The sequence below is a fragment of the Anser cygnoides genome, chromosome 1 (assembly GCF_040182565.1).
Source record: "Anser cygnoides isolate HZ-2024a breed goose chromosome 1, Taihu_goose_T2T_genome, whole genome shotgun sequence".
Lineage (NCBI taxonomy): Eukaryota > Metazoa > Chordata > Aves > Anseriformes > Anatidae > Anser > Anser cygnoides.
This window is the reverse complement of record NC_089873.1, coordinates 156906294-156920406: the sequence shown is the minus strand read 5'-3', so window position 1 is coordinate 156920406 and position 14113 is coordinate 156906294. Positions and strand designations below refer to the sequence as shown.

The window sequence follows — 14113 nt, the reverse complement described above, 5'->3', positions numbered from 1 at the left end:
TTGCAAAAATATCAGGTAAGCTTTCTCATGCTCATCACGGGACAGGTCAGGCAACGTTTCAGATTCCTGAAACAGATGACACCTACAATTCTTCAATAAGTTCAAGAGCAGATCCAGATTTGCCCCACTGAAAGCTTACATACGGGATGTGACTTCTGAAACTTCTCATACCCAGAGAGACAACTGCCAGTCATTCATAGGGCGCTGTAAACCTAAATCAAGGGAGCTTCTCTTTTTTTAACCAGTCACCTAGGAGAATGAATCGTGATCTCAAAAAGTACCAGCTGCTGTCGTGACTTTCCTGAACACTGACAGTCTCAAAGAAAGCCTTTCACATGATAATGACCAAGCTTCACTAAAAACTTAAGTGCTGCAGTGAAATAACAGCATTGGGCTACCATAATGACCTGGAAATTCAGAATTAAAGCATTCAGCCCTTGCCAATTCAAGGTAAGCCTTCGTTTTCTGTTTTGCTTTGACACTGTACAGCAGTGAGGAAGAATCGATTCTCTTACTGCTCAAAGCTAATACATTTATTGACACGAGTGATTCTCATGAGAAGGCTACCTGAAAGGGAAGGAGAAGCAGTTAAGCAGACAAAATTGATAAAACAATACATGGATGTAGAGTCCAGCACTCATTAACCAGTTACTAGGGTAGTGAAGGCGACTATGTGCTTGCCTAGGTAGTTCCAAAACAGTATGCGTGACTCTCGTCAGGTGTGTCAGCTCTTGGCAGCAAGAGCCCTAGAAATCCAAGTGTTGCTTTCAAGATATGCAATCCCAACCATTTTAGCACTCAAGATCTTCCTTTCAAAGGTCCGAGGCCCTAGAGCAGCCCATTACAACTCCACACAAACCACTTCCTATTGGAGCCATGCAGTCCATTGCCACGTAACTGAAACAGACCAAATCACCGTAGCTGCTGCATAAAGGAATGCCTGAAGCAAAATTTGATCTTGACATGCAGACCTTATCCATTTGGGCTCTCCTGAGTCCAAAGTGCCTGAGACTTCCTGGATCTCAGGCTGAGCTGATGGATCCTCACAAAATAATGCTGCACACTCTTCTTTCTCTTCCACTGAGATTTGAAACTATGATCCCTAAAAACAGAATATTTCTTAGCGTTCCCATTCAACAGTGGGAACTTACTGACACAACTGAAAGCCTAGCTTAAGCCTGGCTTAACTGGAAGATTCACGACAGACAAACCCCCCCAAAATAAAATGAAACACAAAGGAAAACAGTTTGAAATAGAAAAGGAAGGAGCATACATTAATAAAACAAAAAGATCACTTTCCATAAAAGCCACAAGAATGAGTGATTTAGAGGAACCATCAGTGAGATCGTTCCATATACCATGATGTACACCATACAGAAAATGCAGAGAAAGAGCACAGCCCTACCTGTATCACTTAGGCTATGTCTCCAGCACAAGTGACTGAGCATATGCTACCCAGAGTATATTGTTTCCATATTGTAAGCAATATGGAAACAATTACTTGGAGGGGAACATATTTTTCTTAAAGTCTAACTCCGGGAACTCTAAATATTTGAGCGACTCATCTATTTTGGGGCTGGGTATAAGGAGAGGAAGTTTAACAAGATTTTGTTGCCACTGCTGAAAGTTGTAATGTGACTTGTACACAAAAAAAATACCCAAAACAGAAAAACAATTTCAAACAAAAAAACTTCAGTTTTCCTGTGAGTTTTTAAAATTAATTTAATGATTCATATCAGTCTAACACTTTTAATTCTGAATACTTTATGATTCTTTTGTTTAGTATCCTGATTTTCCAGAATCGTGTAAGTTTGAGAAAGATTTCTCCAGAAGGAAGAATGTGCCAAATCTACTTTAAAGGAGAAGTATACTCTTTCAGAAGAACAGTATATTCAGGCATTGTGGTAAAATGCTAAGGTCTCATAATGCCTTAATAGATCACCAGAAGAATTCAAATCATTTTAAAAGCCCAAATATAATACAAATAATTTATGTAAGAAAATAAGAGACATTTGTTATGCAGAACATAACAGTTAAAAATGGGACACTGCAGATAAGACAGTAAAATCTTTATGCAAAAACCTTGGTTATCGACTAAGGAAAGGACAATGATTCAGTAGGTTGTAATTATATCGATGACTTAGACAATACCATAAATCACACACGTAGAACATAAGCCTGTTTTTAGAGGCAACCAGCACCAAACAGGCAAATTTAATTCTTTCCTCCCAGTTTGTATTTGATAGAAAGAAAAATCCAAGTGTTACGACCTACTAAATCATCTTTTCATAGTAGTCTTTCTACATACCTCCATGAAGTGGCTGAGGGCATGAACACTAATGTATATCATGATAACCTTGACCATTGCAGGATGAAAAAACGAAAAACAAACAACACAAAACACAAAAACAAAAACAAGCCCTACATAAAGGTTTTGAAAAAATATAAATTAATTCTGTTTTTATAAAGGTTAAATATTTTGCTTTCATTATTTTTGTTATTGTTTGCTATTTTGATAGGTTCTACATATTTTATTTCATAGCCCAAACTCATTCTAGACAGATGGTAGTTTCCACAGGACAAAACGTGCTGAAAGTCTTGATAGATTCAAAGTCTAACACAAGGTAAGGGAAGTTATGCCATCTGTGGTAGACTTTTCTTCCACTCCTACATTCCGGAAACCCTCAAATGCATTGGCATTGACAACATAGAAAGGTCTGTCAGTAGAAGTACTGACTCTGATGCATAAAATGGTAAGCTTGTATAGAAAGTACACTGTAAACTTCACTATTCCATACCAGAAAAAGGGAAGAAATACAAAATTATCCATGGGGTTAGAGGAGCAAAGCTCTATGTTTTTGTTTTAAAAGACTAATTTGATTCATAATTGATGAATTCCCTTAAGTGTTTAAAATATTTCAAAACCAAAAGTAACTGTTTTAAAAGAATGTATACTTTAAATGGGTATGTCTTTAAATATGCAGTAAACTGGGATTTATGGGCTTGTTAATATCAAGTATGTAGAATCCAAAATCCCAAAATACCATATGTGCTATAAAACATTTTCTTCTTTAGTAAACTATTTTTCCTCTTAAAACAGATCATTAAATTTACCTCTTAGTAGCCTTCTTCAGAAGCTTTTTTATTTCATTAGTCTTACAGGTGTGCTTCTCATGGATAACCACAAATGCACTGCAGCCTTCTGGTGGAGGTTCATCAGCTGCAATCTAATATTTCAACAATTATACTTAACCAGAATACTTTGATTGCACTTCAACTTAAACTCACATCCCTTTGATTAAAATAACTCCACAGCTGCCATTGAGTTTTGTTTCTAATTAAGCCCATTCAAAGTTGTGTACATGTGAAAATAGTAATGGAAAATATTAAAAGATTGAGACCTTATAACCTTTGTAAGAGTTAGTCTACCAAATAACGTTCCAGAAAACTCAAGTCCCTTTATGTTCTGTAAAAATGGGGCTGAGAAATATCCTCCACAAGCTTAAATCACAGACTATACTCTGAGACATTTTTAATTTTAGCTGATATCAGTATTACTATTCTATCTTTCAACTTCTGAAATACTGTAATGAGAGAGATGAGAAGTCCATTAAATAACAGATCTAAATGTCTTGAAGATACAGGAAATTTCCTACTTTGGGAATGTCTGAATTCCCACAGGAAAATTTAAAGCAATGCAAAACAAACAAACAAACCCACAACTGAGTTTTAAGAAAGAACAAATCCCCCCCCAATTACCTTGAAAATACAGCTATCCATATAATTAAACACAAAGATTTTTTCCTCACAATAAAACTAGCTTATGAAACATTGTATCATACCTTTTATAATTTGTATCAGGTTTGACTACAAAAAACACCTGCATGTGTATTACTGAACTGTAATAAATATTATTTACTCTGAAGCCAAAATACCACATATATCATTTACCAAATATATCAGATAATACACTCACCTGTTGAAACATCTGAACAGTTGGAGAATATGCCCGTATGGAAAGTGCAAACTTCAAAAGATTGATTTGCAGATTGGTTAAAAATTGTCCTGCTTTCTTCAAGATTAAATTGTAGTAAGAATGCTCTGAATCTGTTGAAGAAAAAAATACAAAGTTTTTGTATTTAGCCTCTAATGGTGTGGCTTATCCATCTGTGCTAACATAATATTTGCACATTATGCTAGCACTGACAGGCAGTTCAAAAGTCTTCAATGTTGTCCACTGAAAAATTGTTTCCTTTACCTACAAATTCTCAAGGCCTAATGTAACACAAATGAATCAAAAGTGAGCAGAATAGCACTGGTTAACATCTAAGTCATTTTCAGCAATAAAAAAAAATCTACTTAATACAGTAATACCTCTTTGCAGTCCCATATGGCAAGTCTTGAATAGAGCTTAATTTTTCAAGCTTATGCTAGCCTTTTAACGCAAATTTTTAAGGTTATTTTTAAGGTTAACCAGCATTATTTTTAAAATTATTTCCTCACACTTAGTCTTGGACCACTCCAATCACTCAGTTTACATTCATAAAGCTCTTCTACTGGCAACATTCTTTGGTCTACTCTCACATATCCCATTTCTTCCCTAGAAATGCATTATAAACAAGAGTACGAGAAGAGATACAAGTGAAACGGTTTCGCACCCCCTACCCCTCCCAGCAATCTCACCTTCTCAAAGCCAAAATCAGGACTCCAAGTCAGAAAGGAAGGTGGATGGAGTCTGGGAACAATGGAAGTTATAATAAAGAACTGTGGTGGTAAATAAAGAATCTCCATTTATTCTTCAGGTGGAATAACCACAGAATCACAGAATGGTTTGGGTTGGAAGGGACCTCAAAGACCACCCAGTTCCAACCCCTGCCATGGGCAGGGACACCTCCCACCAGACCAGGCTGCCCAAAGCCCCATCCAGCCTGGCCTTGAGCACCTCCAGGGATGGGGCATCCACAGCTTCTCTGGGCAGCCTGTGCCAGTGCCTCACCGCCCTCTGAGTAAAGAATTTCTCCCAAATATCTATCTAAATCTCTTTTAGTTTAAAACTGTCAACCCTAGTCCTGTCACTACACTCCTAGAGGAAGAGTCCCTCCACACCTTTCCTTGTAGGCCCCCTTTAAGTGTTGGAAGGCTGCTGTAAGGTCTTCATTGAGCCCTCTGATCATCCTCACGGCCCTCCTCTGGACTTGCTCCAACAGGCCCATGTCCTTCTTATGCTGGGTGGGCCCAGAGCTGAACACAGTACTCTATATGGGGCCTCAGAGGAGCAGAGCAGAGGGGGAGATGCTGTGGTTTTACCTTGCTAGGCAGCTGAGCTCCGCCACAACCGCCGTCTCACTCCCCCTCCTCAGAAGCCTCCTTGGCCTGCTAGCTACACTTCTATTGATGCAGCCCAGGACACGGTTGGCTTTCTGGGCTGCACGTAAATATTCTCATGCTTTCCTTAGGCATGTCAGTGAAAGAAGCCTAATTAGAAAGAAGTTGTAATACTCTTTTATCAAGTTGAGAAAAAGACCAGTATCTATTAAAGAATTTAAGGAACAATGCTCATCAAAAGTTTGAACTGGGCCATGTTTTCTACGTTGCTGTATATGACATTCTTGAACACAAATTAAAGTTGAGGAACCAAAGCTGTTACCGTAACAAACATTGAGCACCATCCCTGTTCTAGAGGTTGGTCTTCCACAATAGGAACAGCTGAAACATGCACAAACTAGTCCAGAATGGACACTGTGGTGAAAAAAATCTAAGTAATCAGCATGTATTTTATTTACATGAATAGATACTACCTGTAAAATGCAGTGATTCAGGATCTTTTTCACGTAAAATTCAAATATTCTCCTATAAAGTTGAAAATTTGCAGCAAAGAGAAAGCAAGTTGAGGGGGTAAACCATTGCAGCTGTCCAGCTTAAATTTACCTATGCTGTTGGTCAACATCTTAATTTAAAAGTGTTTCTTCTCTGAAAGTGGAATGATTGTCCCAGTGGGAAACCCCTCTAGGGGTCCAAGGTGGAACCACGCTAGACCACATACCATAACCCTACAGGCCATAGTTTTGGAATTATCCATCAACTGAGGCCAACTCTAGATGTAAATAAACTTCTGAGCCTGGCAAGTTCTGATGAAAAGGATCCCTTGGGATGGATTAAATAAAAATAATCCAGAACCTGGGATATTAAAAACAAACAAACAAACAAAAAAACAATTTGGAGAAAAAATTTGGCATCTGAGCATTCACCATTCTGATGCCAAAACATTAAACAACATCCTTCTACTCTATAGAGACTAACCAGCCTTTTACTGCTCCTGTTCAACAGCAGGATTAAAATATTTTTAATCATAGCTTCTGTGATACCCTGAATTTTCTTTGCAGGATTTCATTTGTATTATTATATATCACATATCTGCTAGGCAGTTTCCTTCCTACCTTGTATCCTTGCCCAAGTATTGTAGAATACTTCTGCTATTGTAGAATACCATCATTTTTTTTCTTTTTTGTTTTAGCAAGTAATACTTTCTCTAAGCTCTACTCATTAATCAGTATCCCAAACCTCTTAAGACATTCTTCATGTCTCTCTATTCTTTTAATTTCTGAAATTTCTTAAGTAACGTCCTGGTACCATAGCATTCAAAACTGTCTGAGTTACTGAATTGGCTTTTCACCTACTGTTTGCCTGAGCATTGGGCAATGCTTTTCATATACAATAATGAAGTACTTCCTATCCTCTTGCTTTCCTCTTTACAACCTGTAGCATTTTGTTCCTAGAACCTCTAGGATCTTCCTCCTGCCTTTTCCTCCTCCTGAAAATTAATTATTTCAAAAGACTCAGTTTGCTGTTATTCACTATACAAAAAAAAAAAAAATAGGATTACAAAAGGGCATGTTCTACATTTCCAGGAATTTGCCTTCCCGTAAACTGTGTATAAACATTCCTGTCTAACATTAAATTAATTGGACTACTTACATTTATACTAGAACTGCTGGCTTCATTCAGACTACAGTGATAGCTCTTTAAATTTCAGCAAGATAAATTAATCCACATCAACAGCTATATGACCCATCTCATGCAAAAAACATTTTTTAAAGTTTATTATATACTTTAAACTATTTTCACATAGTATTTGCTCCTTGAAACTTGACAACTGCTTGCCCTTCAGGCACATTTTTAACAACACTCTCTGCTAAAAAGTAGAAGCCATGATAAATTTTTAGAATGTTAGAGGCAACCAAGGAGAAACAGATGTTTTGGTCATAAAATGTTTCATGATGGCATATTACCATTAAATTCATTAACTAAGTTGATTAAAAAATAACTAAATGAGATGACATCGATGGGATACAGCTCCAGATTTGAAACATCTAAATGCATGCATACAAGCTATGTATCTGTAAACTGCCATCCTAGCCAATATAGTCTAACAGCCAACAAAACATGAAAAGCTATTTAGGTTGCTCTAAACGTGCCTGAATTTGTCAGCTGAATAGCTCTCTAAACTCCGATAGTCAAACTGAACTGAACTACAACTGAAGTTAAGGAGTAGACTCATATTCACCTACATTTATTGTCCACAATCTCTAGATGTATCTCATATCACAGGGAGATGAAAAATAATTTAAAAAGAGGGAGAAGACCAGGATGGTCACAAAAGGAAAATAAAGGTCTTTATCATGGCTCCTCAGACTCCATGCAAGTGAGCACGCACACCACAGAAGTAATCTGAATATATGCTGGTGCCCCACAGGAGAATTGAAAGTACTGAGGCACAGAACGCAGGGAGAATAAACATAAGGGACATAATTAAGTCAGAAGAGTACAGCGTGATAGGCTTATTGTTTTGAGGGACTGGAGTTTGGGGATTGTTCCAACTTTATCTATGTCTATATCTATAGATTAGTTAGGGAATTGAAGAGCTCAAGTAACAGCAATTCCAGCATCATTGGCCTGTCAAACCCCTGTGACATTCAAGAAAGACGCCAGTACAGATGGAGCACTTTATCGCATGATTATTATAGAAAAATGCTGTACCTGTGTAACTGTATTATTTCCTCTTGAATCTGTATGGTTGATATGGACAAAAATACTTATCTGATTTAGTAGTGAGCAATGTTGATCTAATACAGTGTGCAATGATTAACCTTCTATATCTGCAACAGCTAATTTGCATGATTGTTGTTTATATGTAATATATTGTTCTATTCTTTTGGAGAAAACAGCTTCCTTATTAATGTCTGTGGGTTTTTCTTTGTTTAGTATTTACAAGGTAGCTGAACATTCAGCACACAAACTAAACCACTTAGGAAGACAGTAAACACTCAAGTTATTATTTGTCAGCAGGGAACTAGCTCCTTACCTTCACTCTGTATTCCTAAATTAACCTTTTGAGATATAAAAACAGCACAAAGTTTAAACTGCAATTTTAGTATTTTGTAACTGTGCTGTTCTTTAATATCAAATTTTCACAGCTTTGAGTTCTTTTTAACACACATGCAGTCCCAAATAGCATCACCCCCATTTCCAAATTTTCCACAAGACCAGAGACAAACATATCACGTTAAGTAAAAATGCACAATGCTGTCCATGCTACCTGAAGACCTCACTCTAATTTAATATAGCATATCCCATAATCATCCTTTTTTGATATTTTTCATAGCTGATGATCTCAACGATGCCCAGGTTGATATGAGTACTTATTAAAAAATGTTGTAACAACCAAACTAACCCTATAAAATGATGTAGCAGATTCCACATACGTTGTTCCTACCTAATTTGTTTAATTTCTACAGACATCACAGCTAAACAGACTATTTATAGACCATATTTGCTATGGCTAAATATTTAAATGAACAAATTAACAACTGATGTTGATTTGATTATTCCAAATTTAAAATAATAGATTTCAAGGACTGATAAGCAACAGGTTTGAAATCATCCAAGGAATGACTTTTTAAAAAGCCACCATACTTGAGACTTTCAATTGTCTCTTGGTTTCTCTAATACTTATCGACTCTTCTGAAATACTCAGTAGTATGTGCGGATATAAATCTACCATCCAAATCTTCTATAAACCCAGTTTTTCAGCTTCAAATCTAGAATTTCTTTATCTTAGGAATTTTCTTCTGTTCAAAATCAACATATTATCATCCATCCTACCTAGTCTTGATATCATTGAGTGTACAACTGAAAAATCATTCACCCCAACCAATCCTTTTTAAGCCAGCTCCTTTAATTTGCTCAAACAGTTTTTGTTGCATCGTGATTATTCCTCTATGTCAATGTCTTTTGACATGTAACAGATAAGAAAGAGCTTGTTCTATAACATCCAGAGAACGAACTTCTCCTCAGAGGTGTACTACTGTACCTCTCTCTGTAACTGTGCCACTCCAGTAGCTCAGTATTAATATTCCTTACTCGAGCTGACCATTTTATATCTGATGCCTAATGCAGACTCCCCTACTGAAAATGTCTTAATTATTGCTGGATACATATGATACTCATAATATTTCTGTTTCACACTTAGGATATTGACTTCAGTAAGACCTTTTTAAGTTGGAAGAATCAATATTGATGTGATTTTGTCATTAAATAACCACTTTCTTTTCCTCTAAAATTGTAACTTTCCTCCCCGCTCATTCAGAAAGAGCACTGGTTTATTATACTACCTCAACTGTGAATTAACTTTTAGGAAACCCACACCTGGTGCCAGAACTTTAAACTTTCCTGCAATATAAACATAGGAGTTTGTTGATCATAATAACAAATATACACATACCAATAGCTTTATATGCTTAATTAAATAAGTATTTTAGTACATTCTTAAGGTTCCCAGCTACCATCATCTAATCCTTTGGCAAGACAGACCACGCAAATCATCCTACTGGTAATATAATTATCCTCAAAGAGCTTACCCAGGTGAAGTAGAAAAAACACGTAGCTAGCAGCAAACTTCTAGAAATATTTGTGCCACTAATAACAAATGTCACTAAAGCTTCAAATTCCTTGGAAGGTTGGTCCAAGCAAACAGAAGACTGGGAGCAAAAAAACTCTGATGTACAAAATGTCTTATCTCAAGGCATACCAGCTGTACCTTAGCTGGGCATATAAATAATAAATGAAGAAAGAAAGAAAGAAAGAATCGAAGCTGGAAATTACTTCTGGAGGTTGTCTCATCTAAACTTTTACCTAGGGGAGATCTAATTTCCATGCTAGATTAGGCTGCTCATGGCTTTGTGCACAGAGTTTTGAGTACCTCCAAGGATGCAGGTTGCACAACCTCCCTGGGCAGTTTGTTTCAGGGCTTACCGACCCCCATGGCAGAAGTATTTTCGCTAATATCTAACCAGAATTTCCATGTTTCAGTTTGTGCCCACTGATTCTTTTCCCACCACTGTGTACCTTCGTGAAGGGACTGGCTCCACCTCCTGCATACCCTGCTGTTAGGCAGCTGAGGATATGAGATCTCCCCTTACCCTTCTCCTCTTCAGGATGAATGAAACCCATTTCTCTCAGCCTTTCCTCTTAAGTCTACCCCAGTTCCCCAACCACTGCGGTGATCCTCTCCTAGACTTGCTCCAGTATGACAATGTTTTTCTTGTAATGGCCCAAACTGGCCCATAACTACAGAGGCAGTCTTGCAAGTGCCACATACAGTGAAATAATCACTTTTGTCAGCTGGCTGCCTACACTCCTGCTAACTCAGCACAGCATGCAGCTGGCTTTCACAGGCACGAGAACGCAATGCAAGGCACTGCTGACAAAGATATCCAGCTGGTTCTCGAGAACTGCTTTCTAGTCAGCCAGTGCCCCGCTTGCGCTGCTGCTGAGGTTATTCCAGCCCACGTGCAGGAATCCCTAAAGTGCCTTTGCAGCACCTCCTGGTATTTCTGCTGGCCCATCTCTCCAGCCTACCAACGCCCCTCTAACGACAGCTTTGCCCTCCAGCTTCTTGACTTCTCCCAGTTTTGCACCATCCACCAGCTTGTGGAAGGTGTAATCCACGACACTCTATGGAGCAATGATAAACACATTAAAAACCATTAGTTCCAATACTCACCATAAAAAGGCCACCAGTAGACAGCCAGAGGTCAGGCTGAGCTTATTTCCATTTTCCGTGTCCTCATGCCCTTGCACAGAACAGCTCTGAAGGTTTACTGTCCTCAGCGATCCTCTCTGGTTTTGGTTATACTTCTGACTTCTGACTATCCCGTTTTCATTAGCTCACAGAGTAATTATTTTTTTCCCTTTCCAGTTTACATCCCACACCTATAATCACAGTTCTTTGTATACCATCTGCTTCTACTAGATCCTTTCCGCAAAAATGAAGGGTAAGAGGAAAAGGGCAGGGAGAAAAGAAAGTAGAACATCATGTTCTACTCAACACAAAAGCACATCATGTAATCATAAGCAACAAAATGTTGTTTACCATGCCGGTCTCTGGTCCTTTCCTCATAATTTCCAAAATCTATCAGCTTCTTTGGGCATTGGCTAAGCACTCAAATAATGCTCTCACTGACCCATCCACTGGCACGTGACAAACTCTTTTAAATTCATGTTCAGTCATACTTGCAAAAATGTGTTGTTCCTTAAGTTCCTTCTCCCTCCCATATATACCGTATTCTGAGCATGATTTTTGTCATCTCACTGAAATTACTGGCATGGTCTTTGAACAACTTTTCAGCTTTTGATTGCTAACATTAACATTCAATTTATTTAAAGCCTCTCCTAGTGGTAGGCCCAAGTGATAGGTCCTCACATTCATGTGTAATGAAGGCTACTATTTTGAAGAGCAAATGAAAACAGCTGCCTCAAGCACTGTGTTCGGTTTTGGGCCCTTCACTACAAGAAGGACATTGAGGCCCTGGAGCCTGTCCAGAGAAGGGCTACGAAGCTGGTGAAGGGCCTGGAGCACAAGTCCTGTGAGGAGCGGCTGAGGGAACTGGGGTTGTTTGGTCTGGAGAAGAGGAGGCTCAGGGGAGAGCTTATTAGTAATTTTTACTAAACTGCTCTCCAAGACGCTTTATGGGATAGCTCATTTACATTTACAGTTAGTTTACTGGATTTATCTCCAGACTTCTAGCAACCTAATATTCTGTTGTCTAGTCATGCAAGATTTTTTATCCCACTTTGTCAGTGGTATTATTCTGAGACACTAGTATAGCTAATAAACAGTCTCAATGTCACCTACAAGTATGAAACATTTTCGGTATTTTGTTTTCACTTTTTCCTTTAGCTACCATACTCATTTGAGCTTTGTGGGATTCTCTCCTCTTCAAATATCCTTCTTACACAAAATACTGCCTGAATATCCAATTCCTCTTGCTGAATCTTATAGGAAGGTAGGTATCTTTAATTTTTACATTTCTGTCCCATGCTCAAAGAGCAGTTCAGTCCATCTTGTCTTTTTGGTTTTTACAATAGCCCTGCATATAGATTGCCTGGGAGAAAATATGCTGAAACTTTCTGAAAGAAAACTACCTAGCAAGCAATAGTTGGAAGAGTTAGACTTTACCTGACAGGAACTAGCTAATATGTTAGCTTGATGTTTAAAAATTATGTAAAGTGTAAGATACTAGCATGCTGTTTAACTTACCTCCTTGCTTATAAATTGTTAATTCTCGTACAGTTTCCAAGAACTGCCAGAACTTCTCATTACCATCTTCTGCAATAAATTCACTGTTTAAAAAATAAAAATGAATTGTCCATAGGTTGACTCTGTCCAAAGATGTACCATAGTAAAAATCCTCAGTTGCTTTAAAGTGACAACAACAACAAAGCGATAAAGTGTTAAGTATTTAATGATCACCTAATATCTCTACGGTATGAAATACAGAATACTCATGTATTTTGGTTAAATGAGACATTGAACAAAACCACTACCAACCTGAACTCAACAGTGAAGAGTTATAAAGCAGAGACTACTAATAACCACAAGCAGTTTTTCACTTTATTTTTCCATGTGTATACCAATATACAGTTATATATAAATCTACTTAAGCACACAAACTTTATTAAACAGAGCCTAAATACACAAATAACAACACAGTGTCAGGTTATAACTTTTAATCGAAATACAGGCTTATCAGTGACAATGTTTATTTTGATATGCAGGGGAAGTCCCCATTCTCTGGAGCACTTTTGGAGATGGGTTAATCGTTACAAGCATAAAAGGTAAGGTTTGCTTTACTCCAAACACCCTTTTTTCCACTTAATGTTAGCACTTTCTCATTTTGTTATTCTTAAGGGAACACCAAGGTTTGTTTATTGCCCCTCAGGCCTGCCAAGACGATCGACTTGCTATCACGAGCTTATTCTTTTCTAACCTTTACTTTGGAAGTTTGCCACCCCTTTGATTACAGAAGCTTGCAGTTATCCCTTTCATGGGAGCTCTCCAAGCAGCAGCAAACACGTTGAAATGAAAAACTGAGCACAATTTTAAACCAAATTGGCTGTGGGGCCAGAAACGCGTAAGAGAAGAAAGCATTTTGACTTTGTACTTTGAATTAATAATCATAAACTAACAGCGCCTTTTTACAAGGCACGTTTTACCACTACAGCTCCACACCTTTACTAACGCCTTTACACACCCTTTACACACCGTTACGCACCTTTACACACCGTTACTTCATTCATGAGACAGAACTGAGTTAACTGGGGTGAGAGGAAGGTACTTTTACTCCACCCACGACCTGGTACAACCGGAGAGGGGAAGCTGCTCAAGCTCCCCCCGCCTCCCGCCCCTCAGCCCCCCTCAGCCAGCGCAGGCACCGCCGCCGCTCCCCTTCCCCGTCCCGACGCCCGGCAGCGGAGGAAGGCAGCGGGGGGGCCGCACGCACCTCGCCTCCAGCAGCGGTGGGGTCGCCGGCCATTTCGCCGCCAGCCGGGCCGTCACGGCCGGGGGGGAGGCCGGAGCCCCGCGGCAGGGGCAGGGCCGCGCCCGCAGCAGGACGAGCAGGGCGAGCGGCAGCAGCAGCGCGGCGGCCGCCATGAGATGGCGGGCAGGGCACGCGCCCCGTCCACCCCCGCCCCCGCACGGGGTACCTCTGGCCCCGCCCACGCGCCGGCTGCCGTCTTTCTATTGGCTGTGCCGCGCCATCGCCGTAGGGCC

The 14113-nt window shown here is 39.1% G+C and overlaps 1 protein-coding gene across 2 annotated transcripts in view; it reads right to left on the bottom strand.

The window, feature by feature from the left end:
* UGGT2 (UDP-glucose glycoprotein glucosyltransferase 2) overlaps positions 1-14035 on the bottom strand; it is an 88404-nt gene extending 74369 nt beyond the window's left edge. The window contains exons 1-4 of one of the 2 annotated variants that reach the window (XM_013201620.3): positions 13842-14035; positions 12599-12681; positions 3977-4107; positions 3115-3227 (exon numbers count right to left, since the gene is read on the bottom strand). In XM_013201620.3, coding sequence (XP_013057074.3) covers positions 3115-3227; positions 3977-4107; positions 12599-12681; positions 13842-13993 — 479 coding nt within the window. In that variant the 5' untranslated portion in view covers positions 13994-14035. Of the gene's footprint in view, positions 1-3114; positions 3228-3976; positions 4108-12598; positions 12682-13613; positions 13756-13841 lie in introns of those variants that run through there. The other variant, XM_066986756.1, reaches the window with a different exon arrangement.
* Between the last annotated feature and the right edge of the window lie 78 nt (positions 14036-14113).